Consider the following 20,574-nt stretch of genomic DNA (forward strand, 5'->3'; position numbering starts at 1 on the left):
GTAGGTGGTATAACTGTCCTGGAGTCAGGGGACTAACCAACACAGGTAACTTTGATGAATGGATGGAGTAAAAGGCGTGCGTAAAACAGGTATTACTTTGGCTAATTGGTCACCATTTTGAGGTTTGATACATTTTGAAAGTCCACTTGGTCTCAGGGGGGGGGATTCTGACATCATTGATCATTAAAATGTATATGCTCTATTGCACTTAGCTCCACCTGCATGCAGGAGTGGATGTAACAGCAGACAGCCTCTCTGTCTCAGAGGTGAGTCTCCTAAAGCAGCAGCTCCTTTAACGCGCTCAGCTCTCTGGCTCGAGGCAGTCACAGCGCGCAGCACTGGTGTCACGAGCGCATGATCTTATTGGGAGCTTGTATTTTATTTACTTGTCTTATATTCTCATCGTATGTGATGCAGATTACATTATGGGATTATTGAAAGGAAAAGGTGGTTTCCCCACTTCGATGCTGGTGAGACTTTAAAGTTGAGGAATATTTGGAGAGATGAAGAAGAGGATGAATCTGTCGTGAAACACTGAAATACTTTGATCCGGACACAAGTGGCGCATTTTTGTAGATAGAGAGATTGAATCCAGTTGCAGGTAAGAGGATACTTGTTTTGATTTGAGTGTGAAATATCAGTAGATGTGCAAAAGATAGTGTCCTACATTACCAGGTTAATGATTATTCAAATGAAGTTGAAGAGATCTGCCAACTACAATATTTACTGCAGTGTTTCCAAGTATGCAATCTTACTGTTGACTGGTGACATGATGATGATGTCCTGGCATGTGTGTTGAAACAAATGTGATGCAATGAAAAAATCCTCAGCTTGCTCTGTGCACAGTTTGCTAACAATCTAAATGAAATATCTCTGACTCATTTGATTTCACATAAGATGGATTTGCATAGTTAACTATGAGCATGTAATCATTTATTCTGCTGAATATCATCCACCTTCTAATCGTTTACCTTTTAGCACCTAAAAGCAAAAGTTGGAGCAGAATGAATGGCCTTGATTAGTGAAGGAGAAACACTGTACTATTATTGCATTTATATTTAACACACTGTATAGATCCTTCCACTTCCTAGCATTTTTATTTATTTATTTGATTATATTGTATTTGTTTGATGCACATATTTGTACACATTTCTTCTATTTCTTATTTTTATTATATTTATTTATACTACTCTACATGTATTGTGTTATATATTGTAGCATTATGTACACATTTACATGCTCCTTTATTTGTATTTCCCCTTTTCTTTTTTTAAATCTATATATAAGAGCAACTGTATGTCCCAATTTCCCACCAAGAGATTAATATTGGTGATAAAAACTGAAAGTAGCCACTTTATTTAAACAGCATCTCACCATTTGTTCTTTTTCTTTTGACTGTGTTGGCTCTGGACTGGTTTGTATAGAAGGGATACCTGTTGCACAGTATGAACAATGCCTCAAATGCAGCAATTTAACAGTTCACAAAATACTATTTCATAAGAGTGACAAAATATTGCTCATACCAACAGTGATCAGTGAGTCCCTTTGATGTAATGCTCTTCAAGAGAGGGTATTATGTTTTATTTCAGTGGTCTGTTGTGCTCTGGTTCTATAGGAATGATGAACTATCTTATGCAACACAAACTAAAGGTGTTTCTCTCAATGACTTTCCAAATATACAATCTTCTGTCCATCCACCTGACTCAGACAACACACATTTATAGACAGCAACACACCATGTTTTCACTGAGCTCAAACATCCCCTTTGCTGAAATTTAGTCGCCTGTTCACCAGAAAGCAAGACTCCGAGCAGTGTCCACCCTGCTCTGCTGCCATGGTGAAAATGATAAACTGGCACCATAAAACCTCTTGTGTTATTGGCACCAAACTAACTTGTCAGACCATGTTTGCCTCCTGTGCGTTGGCAACGGAGAGCACTTCAATCTGACTGCGGCAACAAGGCTATTGGCAGTACAGTGATTCCCCCTCGTTCAATTACTTAGGCTGGGATTAATTTACATCCAAGCCCACCCCCTAATAAATTTAAAGAAATGAGTCAGCAAAGAATTCAATGTAACCTGTCGCAGCTAATCATCTGGCAGCATTTGAAGGGCGAGCATCTCCCCAGGGAGGAGCGTATGACTGCAGGGTGTGCAGAGTGATTTCCTTGGGTAGCAGTACCTGACTAAATAAACACAGCAGGAGCGTCTGACTTCAGGTAGAAAGCACTGCCACACGCCCTCAAGTGCTCGTCTTTACACATGCCATCAATCAGATCTGTTCTCAAGAGAGAGGATTCAGGTACGAAATCTATAATATTCCCACTGGCCATGAGGGGGGATTAGAAAAAAGAACATTTTATTTTTCAAAAGGACAAACATACTTACATGTAAAAGCTTTAGCTCTGACTGATAACATGGATTTATGACATCACAGAGGACACTCATGGTGTTCAACATCCATCAGCAAGTAGGAGGGAAGAGAGATCACGTTAATCATCCCATGACGACTATGGATCTCACTTTTTTTCTTCTGGAAAGCATAAAATCAATATTAAAATCCATATCAAGTGGAATAATTATTTTACTCTCTGTCAACTTGACCATAACTGACAGGATTGGAAAAATCATTTCTGATTAAAAAGGTAATTTTAAAGGTGCAGTGTGTAGGATCTGGCGGCATCTGAGGTTGCAACCAACTGAAACTTCTCCCGTGTGCCAAGCATGTCAGAGAACTATGGTGGCCGACGTGGAAAGGCGAATGACCCTCGCTAGATACAGTGTTTGGTTTGTCCATTCTGGGCTACTGTAGAAACATGGTGGACTCCGCGAAGAGGACCGTATGTAGATATAAACAGCTCATTCTAAGCTAACAAAAACACAACGATTCTTATTTTAACGTGATTATACACTAAAGAAAACCTACTTACTAATATTATATTCCATTTCCAATAGATCCTAAATGCTACACACTGTTCCTTTAAAGTATTTGACACTGTCGCTGAGATACATCTTTATGTGTGCAGGTGAGATGTCATAATCCACGTGAGACAGCGAGGCACCATGGACTCCTGGATCTTCCCATCGTCCCCTCCGAACCTGTCGGAGCACCTCATGTATGAAAGCTTCATGCAGAGCAACGAGACCGACACCCACAGGAACTACACGGACCACACCTTCAACAAGACCAGCACGGTGGTCATCACCTGCTTGTACTTCCTGGTTTGCACCGTGGGGCTCTGCGGGAACGCCCTCGTCATCTACGTCATCCTCCGCTACGCCAAGATGAAGACGGTCACCAACATCTACATCCTCAACCTGGCGGTGGCCGACGTGCTGTTCATGCTGGGCCTGCCGTTCATCGCCATCCAGCTGGCGATGGTCCACTGGCCGTTCGGCCCCGTGCTCTGCAGGGTGGTGATGACCGTCGACTCCCTGAACCAGTTCACCTCCATCTTCTGCCTGATGGTGATGAGCATCGACCGCTACCTGGCTGTGGTGCATCCCATTAAGTCCACAAAGTGGCGCAAGCCGCGCATGGCCAAGACTATTAACTTGACGGTGTGGGGGGTGTCGCTGATGGTCAACCTGCCCATCGTTATCTACAGCGGCATCATCACGAAGCACGACGGCTGCTTCTGCACCATCGTGTGGCCCGAGCCCCAAGAGGCCTACTACACGGCGTTCATGTTCTACACCTTCATCCTGGGCTTCTTCCTGCCCCTCATGGTCATCTGCCTCTGCTACCTGTGCATCATCTTCAAGGTGAAGTCCTCGGGCATCCGCGTGGGCTCCTCCAAGAGGAAGCGCTCGGAGCGGAAGGTGACCCGGATGGTGTCCATCGTGGTGGCGGTGTTCGTCTTCTGCTGGCTGCCCTTCTACGTCTTCAACGTCACCTCGGTGACGGGCACCATCAGCACCACGCCCATCCTGAGGAGCACCTTTGCGTTCGTGGTTGTCCTGGGATACGCCAACAGCTGCGCCAACCCCATCCTCTACGCCTTCCTGTCGGAGAACTTCAAGAAGAGTTTCCAGAATGTTCTGTGTATCAAGAAGGTGGGCGGGCTGGATGAGGCTGACCGCAGCGACAGCCGGCAGGACAAGTCTCGCATGATAAACGACCCCACGGAGACCCAGAGTTCTCTGCTCAACGGGGACCTGCAGACCAGCATCTGAGAGGACGGTGATATATATCTGAAACAAATAACAGGCAGCTCTTATCAGCATCTCTGAGGTCACATCAGAGAGGAAGAGGACATTATTGAACAAGGGGTTCACACTGAACATGTTAAAGGGGACGAAGCAACAACAGAATGTCAAACTGCCTTTGACTCATTGTTGGCTGGCTGTAAACAAATCCATTCTATCATAATCACAAGTTCATACAACTGTTTACTCTAAATGAAATCTGTTTGTTTTCAGTGTATTGAGTCTGAGCTGAGGCAGAACGGACACAAACGCCCACTTGTAAATGGTCCCCTGGGTGACAGGAATTTTCCCTGGAGACCCAGGATTATATACATAGTTTCACAGCAGAGGGCCTGCGCCAAGTTTCCACAGTATTGTGTAAAAATAACGACATAACAGTGTGCTCATACGCTGTAAAACAACAAACTGTTATTGAAACTGGCAACCTCATCATTCCTCTATTTCGTTCCCTGTCTCGTCTGCAAGTTCTGTTCTCTTTTTGACTGTAAAGAACTGTACAGAAAATGTTTTTAGTGTCACTTAGTTTTGAAAATCTGATTAGTGAATGAGTAATGATGTTTTTGTTCCAGACGCAGAACATAATGAACGTCAGTGCCATCGGTTCTTGTGTTTTGTAGTACAACAGATTTAATGTGAGGACATGCATCAAATGTAAATGTGAATAGCAGTTCAGTCGGAGGGAAAATGTTCCATCCTGTGTCACTCGCTGCTTCAATATAACTACATGCATAATTTATATTACATTAATGGTTCTGGCTCGATACCCGAGTCAGCCTCTAACCAAAGTGCTGCTAAGATGTATAGAAACTCTACTACAATGTTGTTGTATTATGTAGATGAATGCCACTGTATGCCTGTTTCTACTGGACTGAACTTCTTTGGCAAGCTGTTCTTTCTCATTTGCCATTATTTATGTATATCGTGTAATAATGTTGCAGTCGTTACAGTAGCTACTTTTGTCAGAAAATGCCAGGCTGCACGATTCTGAATTATTCAATATGAATGCTGAGTAGCGGCTCAGCTTCATGGTTTTATGTTATCTGAGTTGAGAGCATAAAACCTGCTCAGATTATATTTTGTGAAGGATTATTTTGCTCCCAAGAAATGGATAGGTCACTATCCTGGAAGTAGTGAACTGGGATTTAAACTGGATTTAGACATATTTCATTTCAAACACATCTTCAGTTTATTGTTGTTTCACTGTGTTGTATTATGGAAAAACACTGTTTGTTAAATGTCTGTATGTTTTTAAGTTTTTTTTAGGGCTGTACCAAATGTCCTTTTTCTACATTTGAAGCTTTTATTGAGGTTTTCGAGTGAAGCTTTGAATATCTGTCGTCATATTTTATGATGTCATCACCCTAAAAAAATGAAAGAAAAAAAAAAGGATTAGAATAGATTTTTTTTGTTATTGTATTTATACAGTATACGGTAAATATAATTTATGGTGCTGTTATAGATTGCTGTTCGACCGCCCCGTTAATACAGGTACAGCAAGCGGGAGAGCAAACAGTTTTTTGAAAAATGAAAAAAAAAAAGTGAAAAATTTAGTTTTTGAATGGCTAAACGCCAACAAATATATATTGAATGAATATCTCTTTAGATAAAAACATGCTGTGAATTTTTGAATTTTTTTCAATACATTTTGACTTTTGGACTTCACAACGCTCTGGAGTTATTGGAAATGTTTGGATCACACGAGTTGGAAACAATCCTATGAAGGAATCTAATTCTACAAATAGTATAACACTGATAATATTAGTGTAGCCTAATCTTTATCTGCACATGTGCTGAAATACAGTACCGGGTTTAAACAGAATGAATAGACATGCTGCTATAGGCTGACCCGTTGCCTGTGCGGCAAGTAGGAGGGCAAACAGTTTTTTGACCGCAGTGAAAATGTAGTTTTTGAAAGGCTAAACGCCAACAAATACAGATTGAAGCAGAATATTTTATTAGATAAAAACATGCTGTGAATTTTGGAAATGATTACATCTATCTTTTTTAAATACATTTTGACTTTTGGACTTTACAACGCTCTGGAGTTATTGGAAATCCTACACAGGAATCTAATTCTACAAATAGTATAACATTGATAATATTACAGTAGCCTAATCTTTACCTGCAACTGTGCTGAAACACCGGGTTGAAACAGAATGAATAAACATGCCAAAAAAGTTACAAATGAAGCTTTAAAGCTTCAAACGATTCGGTACAGTCCTATCTTTTTGGTAACTCCTCTGTTACTCTATTTTCTTTGACTTTGCTAATATAAGGGGCTTAAGCTCGTCCCATGTTGCCTCCCGTTGCAAGCGACTTGTCAACACTTTGTACAATGACACTGAACCATCCTCTGTTTCTGTCTCTCTGGGTGTCTGAGTGACGATCAGTGAATTTGTGAAGGGCTAGAACATTTATCCTCAAGAGGCTCTGGTGTTCCTTTATCATCATCACTGTGCTGCTCCAGGAGTTGATCCTGCCATCCTGTGATTCCCCCCGTCTGTAATTCTATTGCTATCTATAGAAGTTATTAAACCTTTACCCTACATGTGTCAGTCTTGCATGATGTACAGAAATGCACATACACACACCTACGTTGTGAGCCCCCAGACATGACTAATCAAATCCCATATCGAATCTCTCTCTCTGCATGATTGCGGAATCTGTTACCTGGTCTGTAACATCTTATTACCATTGACAGACATGACACACCTCTAGTGTCTTATATTTCCATAGCAACAGTGACCGAGACTGTTGGTCCCATGGTTACACTAATTAGGGTAATAATAGCGACGACTCTGGACATGAATTATGAATGTAGACATTGCTCAGCTGACTGAAGGAAAGACAAATGAAGGCTGTGAAACCTCAGTTACATGAAACCTAATTAAAGTGTATAGTTGGTGTTGGTCTGCAGCACAACATGTAAAAACCAAACACCCTGCGTTGTACAATATCATCCAGCTGTTGCAGAGGTGTTATGTAGTAATTATGATTCTGGCAAAAACTTTTCTTACAACAATGCTCACAATTTATTTTTATTTTGCATTTCTTAAGACCATATTGCAGATTTTGTACTTGGCATTTGTTCCATTGGTGTTCTAGTTTTGTATGTTTGTTTTTTAGGATAAGCCTTATTTGAATTGCTTTGGAAAATCTTACCACAGTTGTTAAAAGTTTTACAGTTTCCATAGGATGTTTGTATCATGAATGTTCTCCCATTTTCTGTTTAATTATACTGAAACACCAAGTTTGATGGAGCAAACATGGATTGTGTAAAGTTGTGTTGAAACTAAATAAACTAAGTAATAAGTGACATTTTTGTTATTTTCTTTGGTGCAATATTGTGTTGTAATGTTCTGTATGAAGGAAACAATGCTGAAAGATGCCGAATATTTAAGTAAAAATGGTAAAATGTATGAATTATTTGGACATATTCTTATTATTTTAAGGCTTTTTTAAGGCTAACCAAAAGTTAGCATTAGATAATTTGCAAATTTAAAAATAACATTTCAGAAAACTTGTAATACAAAAAGTAATTGTCTTAATGTAAGTAATCAACTGCGGGAGTTTCATGGTGATATATATTAGTTAAAATAGTTCACCCTATTCACCTGTAGTGTCTTCAAAATGTATTGAATTTTACAATACATATCTTTAAAGGCTGTTTTCTCAAAATGAGTTTTCAGTTTTGAGTCAGAAATCTCCACTTCAGTATCACTTACAGTTTAGTTCCTATCTATATTCTGAAGGTTTTTACAGAGGGGTTCATTGATTATTTATAGCCTGATTTATAGAACATTTATTCCTAAAAACATGGCGAAAATAGATTTGTTTTATAGCTGTTGACAGTATTTTCTGATTTATGGTATGTAAAAAAAAGAGATATATAAAATTCCCTCAGTAAAAACCTTTGACTCTAACATGTCAACAAAATGAAACAGGAATTTTGAACCTGGCTTTCTCCAATGTTCAGATTGCTACTCTGGAAATGTATGCAAATTAACATATTTAATAAGATAATGCCTTATTTGCATATTTAAACCTAAAATTTCAGAAAACTTGTAACACAAAAAAATAATAATTGCCTTAATGTAAGTAAACATCTGGGGAAGTGTCATGGTGATATCTATTAGTGTAAAAAAAAAAAACTATTCACCAGGCGTGTCTCATTAACGTGAGGTTCTCTCATTGAAGATATATTGATTGCCTTTCTTTAAATTTGTTCAGGTTTTTTACCTGCATTGCATTCTGAAGGCAGGTTTGATTTTGTTTTTCTTCCAGACCTCTTCTGAGCTTCTTGGTTTGACCACAAGGTGGCGCCATAATCAAACACATAACTAGAGCTGCTCTCAAGCCAGAAGCACAACACAGAGCTTAAAAGTGAGAGTGCATGTTTACAAGTATTCAGCCTATTAACTGTTGGCAAATAAAAGACCCTGTTTCCTTTACAGTACTTTCTTGCTCTACCATGAGTCACACGTTAACACTTCATTTTACAGGTCCACAAATTTCATGGTAAGTAGGTAATAATTAGCAACGCATTTGAAATTTCTTTGAAATTACCCCTATATTTACCTCAAAATTATGTAATAATTATATTCTGCTACTTCCCAAGCAGGTAATAAATAGCTGGCAGTTTATTTAATACTTTACAATGAACGTAATTCAAAGTTAATTGCTATAGGCATGATTACAAACGCAAAATGAATTTCCCATCTGGGACTAATAAAGTGCCTTTCTTCTTTCTTCTTCTTATTCCCAGGTCCACTGTTTACTGGCGAGTAGATGATAATTAGCATGTAACTTCTTTGAAATTTCTTGGTGATTACATCCAAAGAATTGTATCCTATTTCCCAATAAGCAGTTGATAATTAGCTGGTAATGTATTTTTCTTTTTAAATTCTACCATTGATTGTAATTAGGCCTACATTCTTTTCCATGGACATAGTGTAGATGGGCTCAGTGTTGATATTTACCAAGAGTAGGGCTCTAAGTTGTCCTTGTGATAGGCAATGATGTACAGAATCAGAAATACAAACAGGATCTGGGGGTTAACAACTCAAAGTCTTACCAGACACAATTTTGTATTTCCTGTTTTGGGAAATAGCGGAATATAATTCTTAAATAATGTTGGGGTAATTTTCGATAAATTTTGAGGTAAATATAGGGGTCATTTCAAATGTGTTACTTGTGAAGTATCCCCTACTTCCCATGAAATTTGCTGACCTGTAAAAGGAAGTGTTACCAGTTACACTGACAGGAAATCACTACAGCACTACTTCAATTCTGGGACATACAGTATTTTGGAAGATGGAAGAATGAGACAAAAGACAGATCATACACAGTCCAGTTTTGTTCTGAGTTTAATCACTGAAACGGATAATGAAGCTCTCCTCTTCCTTCTCGTTTCAGCTGCGTCCCTGAATGTCCTTGGGTGGCCTTAACTGCTCCATGATACACCAAAACCAAAGTGCGACCATTTCCATTTCACAAGTCTTTGATTTGGGAGAAAACCCCGCCGTTGCCCTCTAGCTGAGGTTTCTGCAGCAGACCAAAGGATATGCATGTTTGTTTTCAATTACAGAGCAGCTAAACAACCAGGGGTTGTGGTTTTTTAATGTGGCATTACTGTGATAGGTTAGGGCCCTCATCTTATACATGAGTGAATCTTTTTTTTTTTTTAATTCTGTATTTATTCTTTTAATACATACACAATCAGTGATATTCAAACAAAAACAGACCACAACACCCTGATGTGTATGTGCATTTATCTAAAAGTCTGACTTGACAGCATACTGATTGAATAGAGCACTGGGTTTACTGCACTGCAGAGGCAAGACACACCACGAACCACACCGGTCTACACCAGCCACACGGTTGCCATGGAGAAGATTAACACTGATGGATTCAGAGCCAGGCTGTGGTCGCACAGTGCCCGTATACGTGCAATGTGTTTTTACCCTCTATATATCTCCACATGATCGATCCCCCAAACTACAGAACAGAAATCATGATGGGCAGCAGGCCTTGAGGCATAACTTGAGGGCAAATTTTTCACATATTATAAGATCATGAGAGCCCAGTCGCATGCAGTGTTGTTAAACGGGCTTTTTTTTTCTTTTTTTTTGTTGCACAGAGCATTCAAGATGTTCACCGCGGAGAGATTCTCACGTTATTACTCATTTGTTATCGAGTCGTCTCTTCAGAATGCCGTACGAAAACCCAAAGCTCACATTCAACATACAATTCATAAACAGCAAAAAGGTGAGCCAATTTTAACCATCACCATCATTATACCAACAATTCCACAAGAATGAAAGTATAATACGTCCAAAAAACATTTCCAGTACCAGGACAGCGAGGGACACGTGACTGTACTGAAAATTAAAAAAATAATTAAAAAAAGACACTGAAAAGAAACAAAAAAATTCAATGAGTTGCTAAAAAAAATAGATATTCCCTGCCCTCAACCAGACTTAAAAATAAAACAATCAACACAGTAAATAATGGAACATGAGCACACTCAGGTCCAAATCTGCTTAGTTTCCATGGCAGCACTTCCCCAGCAACTGGCAAAGGCGGCCTCTCTCTAAGCTCTCCCGTGTTTTTTTTTTGTTTTTTTCCGTTTTTCTTTTGCTCTTAAAAAATAGATGTATACTAGATTCATACAGTATTTCATAACAAAATTCACAAATGATAAGAATCATAACCATACCTTTTAAAAATGTTCTTGCAAAGTTCATAATACGTTGATTCTGTTTTTTGTTTTTTTTTTCAGTCCCGTATGCATATGACAACAAACTGTCTTCCATCAAGTTAAATGCTTGGTCAGTTGAAACGAGAGCACCATGGGAGAGAAATGGAGGGGTGGGGGAGTGGGGTGGGGGGTGGTGGTGGTGATTGGTGGTGGAGGGGGGTCAGAATACTGTAAGAAAAATCCAGATGTGCCCAATCAACGTGACAGTCAGTCGCACTCAGACAGCCCCCTGCAGCAGGTAGGGGACGGGAGAGAGAGCGAGGGGTGTGGGGCCTCTTCCCTCTGCCCAAGCCTGGAACTGACGACGACTCTTCTTCCTCCTTCTTCTCCTCTCCTCTTCATTCAGTTTTGTCAAGTAGATGCCAAGAAGTAGCTCAGTGCTTGTTATTTTTTTTTCTTTTGAAAGGTTGCATGATTTCACACGTCTTTTTTTTTTTTGTTGTCCTCCAGAGCTGGAGGAGCAGACTGGTAGTCAAAGAGTTTCAGGTAGGTTTGTGTGTTTGTGTTTACATCCTGTCCCCAGTCCCCTGACTCGCTCTTTTTAGAAGCAGTGGTTCTTCATGGTCAGTGGTCACAAAGACTACTCATACTCGAGGAACTGTTTATGGTAGAATAAGAGATACCTGAAAGAAGAAACATTTGATTCAGATCTTATACTGTATAACATGTTGAAGTGCTGCTAATGTCTTGTTTTCCATTCTTACCCTTCACTATCGAGTACATCCTTAATGCTGGCCTTGGTGATTATGGCGTCATCACATTTGAACCACTGGTCTTTGTGCTGGCGGATGAAGCTGGTGTAGTGGCCGCTCTCTAATGTGCCTTGGTGGTTGACCACCGCAAACAAGGAATACCTGGAAATAAAAGAGATGTGAATTAGTCTATTTTCTGTTGTCTGACTTCACTTTAAAGAGAATCGATTATGCTTTTCCCCCTTTCCTTTAGTGGGTTATATAGTTTTTTGTGCATGTAAAAAGTCCTAAGTCCAGGCCAAAGGGAGTTACTCTCCCCCACAGAAACACTGCTCCTGAACTGCCTGAAACGCCTTGCTTAAAGTCCCGCCGTTTCTTCTGTAACGTGGTGATGTCACCAAGTAACACAATTACATAACAACTGCCTAGTGGCTAGTTTGGTACGCCTTAGGACAAAGCTAGTTAGGCTACATCCACACTAATACGTTTTCATTTTAAAACACATAACTTTTGCTATGTTTATAGAGACGTTTGAAAACGCTGTTGACCCCGTTTTAGTTTTAAAACTCCGGGGTTGTGGTTTAGTCTTGACGGACAGAAACGAAGACGCAGACACCCACGTTCGCTTCTTGATTGGGTCTATCAGTTTTGGCGTGTCACGTGAACCTCTTCCGGAAGGAAACAAACGACATCAGCCTCAACTACAAAAGGTTAATTTCAACATGGATAACGTCGGTCCAGAGACTTTTCGCTGTTCCTGTTCTCCCTTCATAGTTTTTTCTGCAACTAAACAACCAACCGCGCTGCTTCCTGTTTACACCAGCATGCGCATGCTCAGTGTATGTGAATGGTCATGTGATATACTTTTTCAGGCGTGGTAGTATGGACGATTGATTCATTCTGAAATGGTCCTAAAACACTCGTCTGGACAGAGGTCATTTTCATTTTAAAACGCAAACGTATTAGTGTGGATGTAGCCTTAGAGTGGAGCTGGAGCGGAGTCCGAAGAGTTTAGTACGGTTGACCAATCACAACAGAGTGGGCCAGCTGACTAATCAGAGCAGACTGGGCTTTTCGGAAGGGGGGGGCAGGAGCTCTGAGCGTTTCAGACAGAGGGTGAAATGAGGTGCTGCAGCACAGCTGGTATGAGAAAAATAAAGCGTTTTTTGAACATTAAAGCATGTAAACATGTTCTAATAGAAACATAAAATACAAGTATGCACCTGCAATGAGCATAATGGGTCCTCTTTAACACAATTATCTCATAAAGCCCCATTATTCTCCCCGTACATGGGCGCTTTCATTTGTCTAAACCCCCAAACATGTTGCTCTTTCAGGTCTTTCAGGCTCCTTGCATACCGACTCTTGTCTCTTCTACATGCAACCTGTCAGTTGTATTAGGACAGTAAATTCCCCGCAAATGTCCTGGAAAATGAAAGCTATTGTAACTGTCATGGATGAAGAAAACTAAGCAGCTTTTAATAGGCTTCAAATTGATTTCATTTGGGGGAAGTCACAGCCAGATGCTTCAGGTCATTAGCATATGTGCTGCTGTGCGAGAGGATGTCAGACCGTGATGTCAGAGCTGCTGCGAAGCGGCGGAGTGTTAATAAATCAGTTTATGCTGTAGCACATGTTTTCCAAGGCACTTACTTATTGTCGTTGTTTAATACGTCGACCGTCTGTTGATACTGCCCGTTCATTCTGCTCTCTTTACTGTGGGGAAAAGCAGAGCAAGACATTAGCATTTTTGTAAACATGCTACAATGGCACATAAATCCACTAGGTGGCAGAATCATCCTATCTATGAAAGCTGATATCTTCCCTGCCTGTGCCTCTAATGATCTTTCTGTCTCTTAACCGAGCTGAATGGATGCTACAGCCAGGGGTGGGGCAATACTGCTACTGCATGCTTTACAGACATTCATTTATAAATATATATATTAGGGAGCATTTACTAAATAATGCTGTTTTGGCAGAGATGCAGATGTGTGCCCTTACTGTGAGGACACAGTATGTATAGTGTTTCATACAGTATGTACACGTACAAACATTCAAATGTAATAAACCACTTAAATAAGCTTCTACAGGAAAAAATCTGTGTTTATTTCTATTCAATCTGAGTATTTCTAAGCCAGATGGCAGGATAAGATTCACTATAGAGAAGCTAAAGGGGCGCTAGGTGGAGGCTTACCTGGATGCCATGAAGGGCGTCATGTCCAACTCTAGGGGGAAGGAAACATATGTAGTGATCTTCCTCCGCAGTTTAGCAGAGTGCTCAAACCGCTGGAGACGGCCAGAGAGGGAGGATGAGAGAGGAGAGAAGAGAAAGGAGAGAGGGGGAAGGGGCAGAAACATGGCGAGGGAAAGAGAGAGAGGGATAGTGGGGGGAGGGGAGAGGACACATATTTAGAAATAACAGGGATCATCATTACAACACACAAAATACAACACACAGCAAGTGAAAAGTGAAAATGCGTGTGTTTCACCCTGGCTGTCACACATTTACGAGTTCATAACAAGATAATAACAGGTTTGGATTGATCTTCTTGCAAGCCTGTTCCTGTGAATATCATAAATACATTATTACAAGCCGCCGTATACTGTTATGATAAATAATAAAACATGGACAGAGGAGGACTGTACGAGTCATTAAAGTCATGGGTGTCCTGGGACGCTGTGTGAAAGGGGGGCTGCACAGTAGGAGGTACAGTAATGCACCAACAACTGAATCAAGTTATGAACACACCTACGCACAAGCAAAGTAGCAGACAGCTAAGTCACTGCAAAATCTGAACTTTGCCTCCGTCAGATGTGAGGCTGAATACACACAGGGCAAAATAAAACATATATTACAGCATGTAAATATAATGCAATATGTATAAGGATGCAAAAATAGTATCAAACTAAATAGGATCAAATTATGTAAAAAAAACCATCTGCATTTGAGATCATTCAAGCCACACAGCCCTGTTTAAAAGACACTGCTGTTTTGGATTAATGACTAAATTAGATGTGTGAATGATTAAAAAGCTCGATGTCGCCTTAAATAATCAAATTGTCAGACAGTGACAGATAATGTAACAAGCGATAATTGGCAGCACTGTCGTCGCTGGCTGACTCACTTTGAGATGGAAACATGCTACGATGGGGAGCTTCTTCATTGTCAGCTGTTTGGTGGACTCCTGGTAACTATGGCAACCGCCGCACTTGATTTTGGCACTGCTTCCTAGATGCTCGGGCCGCGTAAACCTGCAGAGGGAGGGTTGGAGTTAAAAAAAAAAAGATGAAGAAGAAGAAGAAGAGAGGGTGTGAAAGAGCAGAGAACATGTGGGCAAACGAGAGACAGGAAGTGAGATCTGGCAAAAAGAGGAAGAAAACCATTATGGTTATGTTTTCTTTTGGTTATGTTGCATAACCGTTTGCAACCCCGCAAACATCTAGTTCTAGTCTAAAGTTAATCTGAGGATGTAGGAGAGCTTGTGCCTGCAGAGTTTTGGTGCAGCCTGTACTGTATGTCAGCCCACCCAACCCAGAGCCCTGCTGGTAATTCCAACGCTTCCATCACCACGGCAACAGCACCAACCAGTTCTGTACCTTTAAGAGACTTGCTGCAGCAACTAGGGGTGTGTGAGGTGCTGCAGTAAAAAAAAAAAAAAAAGAAAGTCAGAAGGAAAGGAGGCGAGCGAAAGAGAGAGGGGAGGGGAGTGGGGAGGATGAGACGAATGCGAGGGGTAGAGAGTGAGGGCACGGGGGAAAAGGAATTAGGTGGAGAGGGGAGGGAATGAAATAAGATAAGGAGAGGAGGGGAAGAAATTGCAAGAATGAAGAGGCAGCAGAGGAAGATATGAGAGGTCACACCTGCTCTGCCAACCTGGTGATGGTGGAAGATGAGATCCAGGGATAAGGCGGTTGTGCCGTGCCTGAGCAGACACAATATGTGACCCCTCATACAAGTGGAGGGATAAATGGAATTTATTTCAAGTGGAGACGATTGATACTCAGGAATTTGGAGAGGTGGCAGAGGGGATATAGGAAAATAAGCCTAGTGACAGAAAATAAAGTAGAAAGTGGCAGTACTTCCTTTCCTTTCCAAATGTCACGAACATGATTCATTTTTTATCGAATAAAAGTTTTAATACTATCAATGTTATTGTGCTTCAGCGCAGAGGAACATAGCTAGTAGTAGAACTGTAAGGCGTCTCTCATTTAGCGCTATTAAAGAGGACCTATTATGCTCATTTTCAGATGCATACTTATATTTTGAGTTTCTACTAGAACATGTTTACATGCTTTAATGTTAAAAAAAAATAAAAACTTAATTTTTCTCATACCGGCTGTGCTGCAGCACCTCTTTTCACCCTCTGTCTGAAACGCTCTGTTTGAGCTCCCAAAAAGCCCAGTTTGCTCTGATTGGTCAGCTGGCCCACTCTGTTGTGATTGGTCAACCAAACCAAACTCTTCGGACTCCACTCCAGCTCCGCGTTAATTAGCTTTGTGTGAGGGCGTGCCAAACTAGCCAACTAGCTAGGCAGGTATTATGCAAATGTGTTACTTGGTGACATCACCATGTTAAGGAAGAAAAGGCGGGACTTCAAGCCAGGCGTTTCAGGAGCAGTGTTTCTGTGGGCGAGAGTAACTCCTTTGTAGAGGACTTTGGTCTTTGTAATTTTGCAGATCTTTTATATCGGCTAGGGTGCCACCTTCTGGGGAGCATGGTTGCTCTCTAAAAATGTTTTTAATAAAAACAAATGCCGGTGGGCACCCTTCCTAGATTTCTGCATTGAGGTACAAATGAACAAATAATTAAAGAAAGAAAGAACTTTTCACTCCTGTAACTCTTGTTGTGGTGAAAATGACATAACACTTTTAAGCCAATTGTTTATTTATATTATACTAAATATTTTTTTATGAAAATAAAAATATTAATTTTTGTCTTTTGTGATGTCTGATGTGTCTTGCAGTTTACGGGGCTAGGGTTAGGGTTCTGGGGGGTTGAACCCTAATCCAGAACCCTAACCCGTAAAGCGTTTGCGGGGGAGGGGCAAAAGCATAATAGGCCCTTCTATAACCTAGATGACTTTTTGTGAATTTAGTTTAGTTTAGATAGAAAAAAAAGAGAAAAGAAAAGCTGACGGGCAGAAAAAAAGGACAAGCTGTCAGGTGTCGGCTGAGACTGAAGCTGTACCTGCGTAGGCAGTCTGTGAGAGTGGTGGACCCTGACAGGTGGCTCTCTCCGTTCACTGTGCTGCCATCCCCTCCAGGGCTGAGGGGCCAGAAAGGCGTGGATGAGCCAGGAAGGTCCAGACTGATGTCCCAGAATGGATCTATCGTTGTGGAAACCCCACTAGAGGAAAAAAAAAAAAAGAGAGAGAGAGAGAGAAGGGAGTTTGATTATGAGCTTGAATAAATAATGTGCGGTCGCGTGTCATTTATTACAGGTCATGATGAAAGGATGATGACATAGATGGCAATACCCGAGCTTAAATCCACACAGCCTCTGTAGATTCTGATCGGTTTTTTTTTTGTGTTTAAGCCTGCTGGAAGATTGAGTGTGTGCATGTGCATAATATGCACACTGTTCTTCCAGGTTCATTTGCAATTCAATGAAGTGTTACATCAGAGAAAATTGGCTTTACATAAGGAGTTTGTATTATTATGACTGTGATGGACTGCAGCTCGGACAAAATGGAGGCTTCCGGCGTAGAATGCAAACAGTATACACAAATATAGACGCACAGGGGATGTAGCACCCGGTGGGGCCAGCAGGTGGCTATTAAGGCAAGTAGGCGTGCATTTATGATGAGTGAGAGAGCAACTCTGCAGTAATATGGCACCATCATGGTACCATTTCTGTTGGAAATGCCTTGAGGGGGGGTGCATTTTCTGTTGCTTAAGGCCTTACCTATGAGTAATCTCAACAGGAGAGTTGTTTACTGATTACAGAGGGGTTCAATTTATGGCAGAATAATACTCAAGACAGCATCGCTAGCTCTGCATCAGCAGTCTCTCCTTTCACTGTGGAGGCAGGTAACATGGCTGAGGTTGGGCTGCCTGCTAGTCTGGGCGAGGTGCTTTGCAGTTCAGTGCAGCGTGCTAGCGTTAATGTGACAGGACAGCTCTAGGGGGCAGGCAGGCAACGCTTGGGTTGTGCCGCTGTCTAGACAAAACCCCCCTCGCAGCAGCTCTGCAGGGGCCGGGCCTTTAAATAAGAGCAGCGGAGAGGACACGACCAGTGGTTCGCCCACTCTGGGAGGACAGGTGGTGTCCACATCGATCGGCCCGGCGGTGAGAGGCGACTACGCGATCGGAGGACAACAAGGAATAAGACGGATGATGGATGAATGAGTAAATGTAGGAAGAGAGGGAGGAGGGGTACGTGATGCGATGCTCCGCCAAGATGAATGGACCGACTTTATTTCGGTAAATTGCCTCTTGAAAGTCGCAAACACACAAACTTACTGGCAAACTTGACAGGTAACATCCGATTGCAGGCCCCCAGTGAAGATTTGGTCAATGATGCAGTTACAGTGGTTTGGATTGTTGGCCTTCTTCCCGTTGTCGTCTCCTGCGGACCACAAAGAGCAGAAAGTATAAATAGACACGCAGATAACGCCGACAACCTGTTTAGCACCTCTGAAGGACTCTGGCCCTCTTTCTCACTTTCCCATTCCCCCCCGCAGCAGAGCCTCTCTGCCACTTCACAACTCTGTGGATTCTAGCTAATCGAAGCGAGCCTTACTGCAGGGGTCTGTGTGTGTCATTGCACTGCAGCGGGGCCTATTGACATTCCTCACACTGCTTGCTTCCTGTCCCTTTGGTACACACCATTGCCCATCTCCTTCAGTATGCTTCCAGTGAAGTAAGGCACTGTGCTCTGCTGGGTAGATCTAAGGTATAACTCCACATGCCGGATTAGAGGCAGTAGGTGGCCCAGACACACTTCTCTCAATCTCAACTGACACTGCTCTTTTGCTGCGTTTCCCCCCCATTCAGTCCGACTTGAACAAGCTGCAATCCTGGCCTGACAGAAGATATTAGAGAAACAAAACAAATCTAGAGTAAACCCTCCAATCTTTCTGCGTTTAAAGACAACACACTGGTGTTTTGTTTTTTACTCTAAATGCAGTACACACACTGGGAATGACATATTGATTTGGCTTACTGATGGTGTCCCCTTTGCAGTGCCGGTGTAGTACATCCAACGCTGCGATGAGGAACTCGTGGGCGTCTTGCTGCTCGTAGCCTGCGAGGTGACGCGCATGAGTCCACACCAGGTGCAGCAGCCGGAAGGGAATGTGGGGCGAGCGGTGGCCCGAGTAGAACTGCGAATAGGGAAGAAAGATGGGAGAGGTGGTGGTGGTGAAGAGGAGTGGGTGGTTAGCCTATTTTCCCAGGTGTTACTGGGTGCATTATATTTCATCACTTCTTTGCCAATCTCATAGCTACATTGCTCACTGTCATCTATAATTCATTGCTGAAACCTAACATAAATGCTCCGCCAGTCAAGGTGATTTTCGGACTCTTTTATAGCAGCTCCTTCCTACAGGCCTCGTCAGATATGAATGGATTCCGCCACATGTCGCCTAACAGCACGAGCTGTAATAACAGCACATCCACAGAGAGGAGAGGTGTGATGCGCAAGACAGAGAAGGAGAAGAAGAACGGGTTGGAAAGCGTTTGGAGCTACAACATCCATCTGTAAAGCGTGGCAGAGTCTATGCGTTGCCATGGGAATTCGAGTGAGTGACAATCCAGGTCAGGGTCAGGAGATGCGGGTAAGAATGTAACAGAACTGAGCGGGGTGCAAAAAAAAAAAACACTACAATGAAGTTCCAACCAGAGCTCATTAATGCCGGAGAGGGCTCCCGTTTCTCGACACGTAGATGTCGCGCACGCACCTTGCTTTATTCTCCACGGCTCTCTCTCTGAAATCTGATGGAGCCGCGAGAGGGAAAAACATGCCGCGCTGACGTCCCTTTTGAATCTCACAAACTCTGCTCCTTTTCGGCAGTTTGAAGGTGGTTGACAAACGACAGAAGAAGAGGAGGAAACCGGGGAAAGAGAGAGTGTCTGATCAAAGCGGGGACGGGGCCGCGCCTCTCACCTTCACATCTAAAAAGCTCTCTGTGTATGTGTGTGTGTGTGTGTGTGTGTGTGTGTGTGTGTGTGTGAGTGTCTGTAGACGCCGGCTTTTGATGACGATATGGAGGTGGGTTAAAAAAGAATGAAGGATGGAAGTAAGCAATGAAATTAGAGAGTTGGGGACAAGGCGTGGAGGTAGAAAAACCTGGGAGTGATACTGTCTGTGTGTGTGTGTGTGCGTGTGCGTGTGCGTGTGCGTGTGCGTGTGCGTGTGTTAGGGAGCGTTTAAATAGATGATTTTTTCTCGTATGACTGACCCTGAATTTTCTGTCTCACACAGCGGAATACTCGATCAATGTCTGCCTTCCTGGGTGATAGAGGTGAGCGATTACCTCCTTCATGTGTTATATAGCCGAACGGTTCAGCCAAGTGAGACAGGGTGTGTTATGGAGGGGGGGTAGGAGGGGTAGGAGGGGCGTTGGTGATGACTCAACTCATTATAGCACCACTTACCATCTGTGGGCCCATATATACTGGGAAGTGAGAGGGTGTAAGAAAAAAGCGAGGCAGTGTGGGAGCAGACCAGGCAGAGATTACATAACGTCCAAGGCCGATGAGTTTGTTAGATGTAAAAATGCCAAACTTTTGTATCAAAGAGCTGGGATTGAGAGGCTATAAATAAGGGCTGTGCAACATAATTCGCATTGACAGGGCCAGGTTCAATAAAATTGTAATTACTGCTTATTCATTTGCATGTGGCTCTGTGCATTCCTTTCAGGCAGGATTTTTCTCTGCCTCTCTCTTTGGACTCAACAAAAGCGCTCAACAG

General features: G+C 42.1%; 2 protein-coding genes across 3 annotated transcripts in view; one reads left to right on the plus strand and one right to left on the minus strand.

The window, feature by feature from the left end:
* The first annotated feature begins 286 nt into the window (after positions 1–286).
* LOC119502525 (somatostatin receptor type 2-like) lies at positions 287–5,645 on the plus strand. The gene is made up of 2 exons (XM_037793580.1): positions 287–601; positions 3,026–5,645. The coding sequence occupies exon 2, from the start codon at positions 3,063–3,065 to the stop codon at positions 4,173–4,175; it is 1,113 nt and encodes a 370-aa protein (XP_037649508.1). The 5' UTR covers positions 287–601; positions 3,026–3,062; the 3' UTR covers positions 4,176–5,645.
* A 3,911-nt stretch (positions 5,646–9,556) lies between these two features.
* Positions 9,557–20,574, minus strand: part of LOC119502514 (ubiquitin carboxyl-terminal hydrolase 22-like) — a 30,791-nt gene continuing 19,773 nt past the window's right edge. For both annotated transcript variants that reach the window (XM_037793560.1, XM_037793561.1), the window contains 8 exons: positions 18,826–18,985; positions 18,123–18,228; positions 16,849–17,007; positions 14,786–14,912; positions 13,855–13,946; positions 13,314–13,376; positions 11,673–11,822; positions 9,557–11,591 (listed from right to left, as the gene is read on the minus strand). In XM_037793560.1, the coding sequence (XP_037649488.1) occupies positions 11,549–11,591; positions 11,673–11,822; positions 13,314–13,376; positions 13,855–13,946; positions 14,786–14,912; positions 16,849–17,007; positions 18,123–18,228; positions 18,826–18,985 (900 nt within the window). In that variant the 3' untranslated portion in view covers positions 9,557–11,548. The remainder of the gene's footprint in view (positions 11,592–11,672; positions 11,823–13,313; positions 13,377–13,854; positions 13,947–14,785; positions 14,913–16,848; positions 17,008–18,122; positions 18,229–18,825; positions 18,986–20,574) is intronic.

Source organism: Sebastes umbrosus, chromosome 14, assembly GCF_015220745.1.
Source record: "Sebastes umbrosus isolate fSebUmb1 chromosome 14, fSebUmb1.pri, whole genome shotgun sequence".
Lineage (NCBI taxonomy): Eukaryota > Metazoa > Chordata > Actinopteri > Perciformes > Sebastidae > Sebastes > Sebastes umbrosus.

Excerpts from the sequence above, each read along its gene's own strand:
- LOC119502525 (XM_037793580.1), top strand. The coding sequence starts at position 3,063 with ATGGACTCCTGGATCTTCCCATCGTCCCCTCCGAACCTGTCGGAGCAC.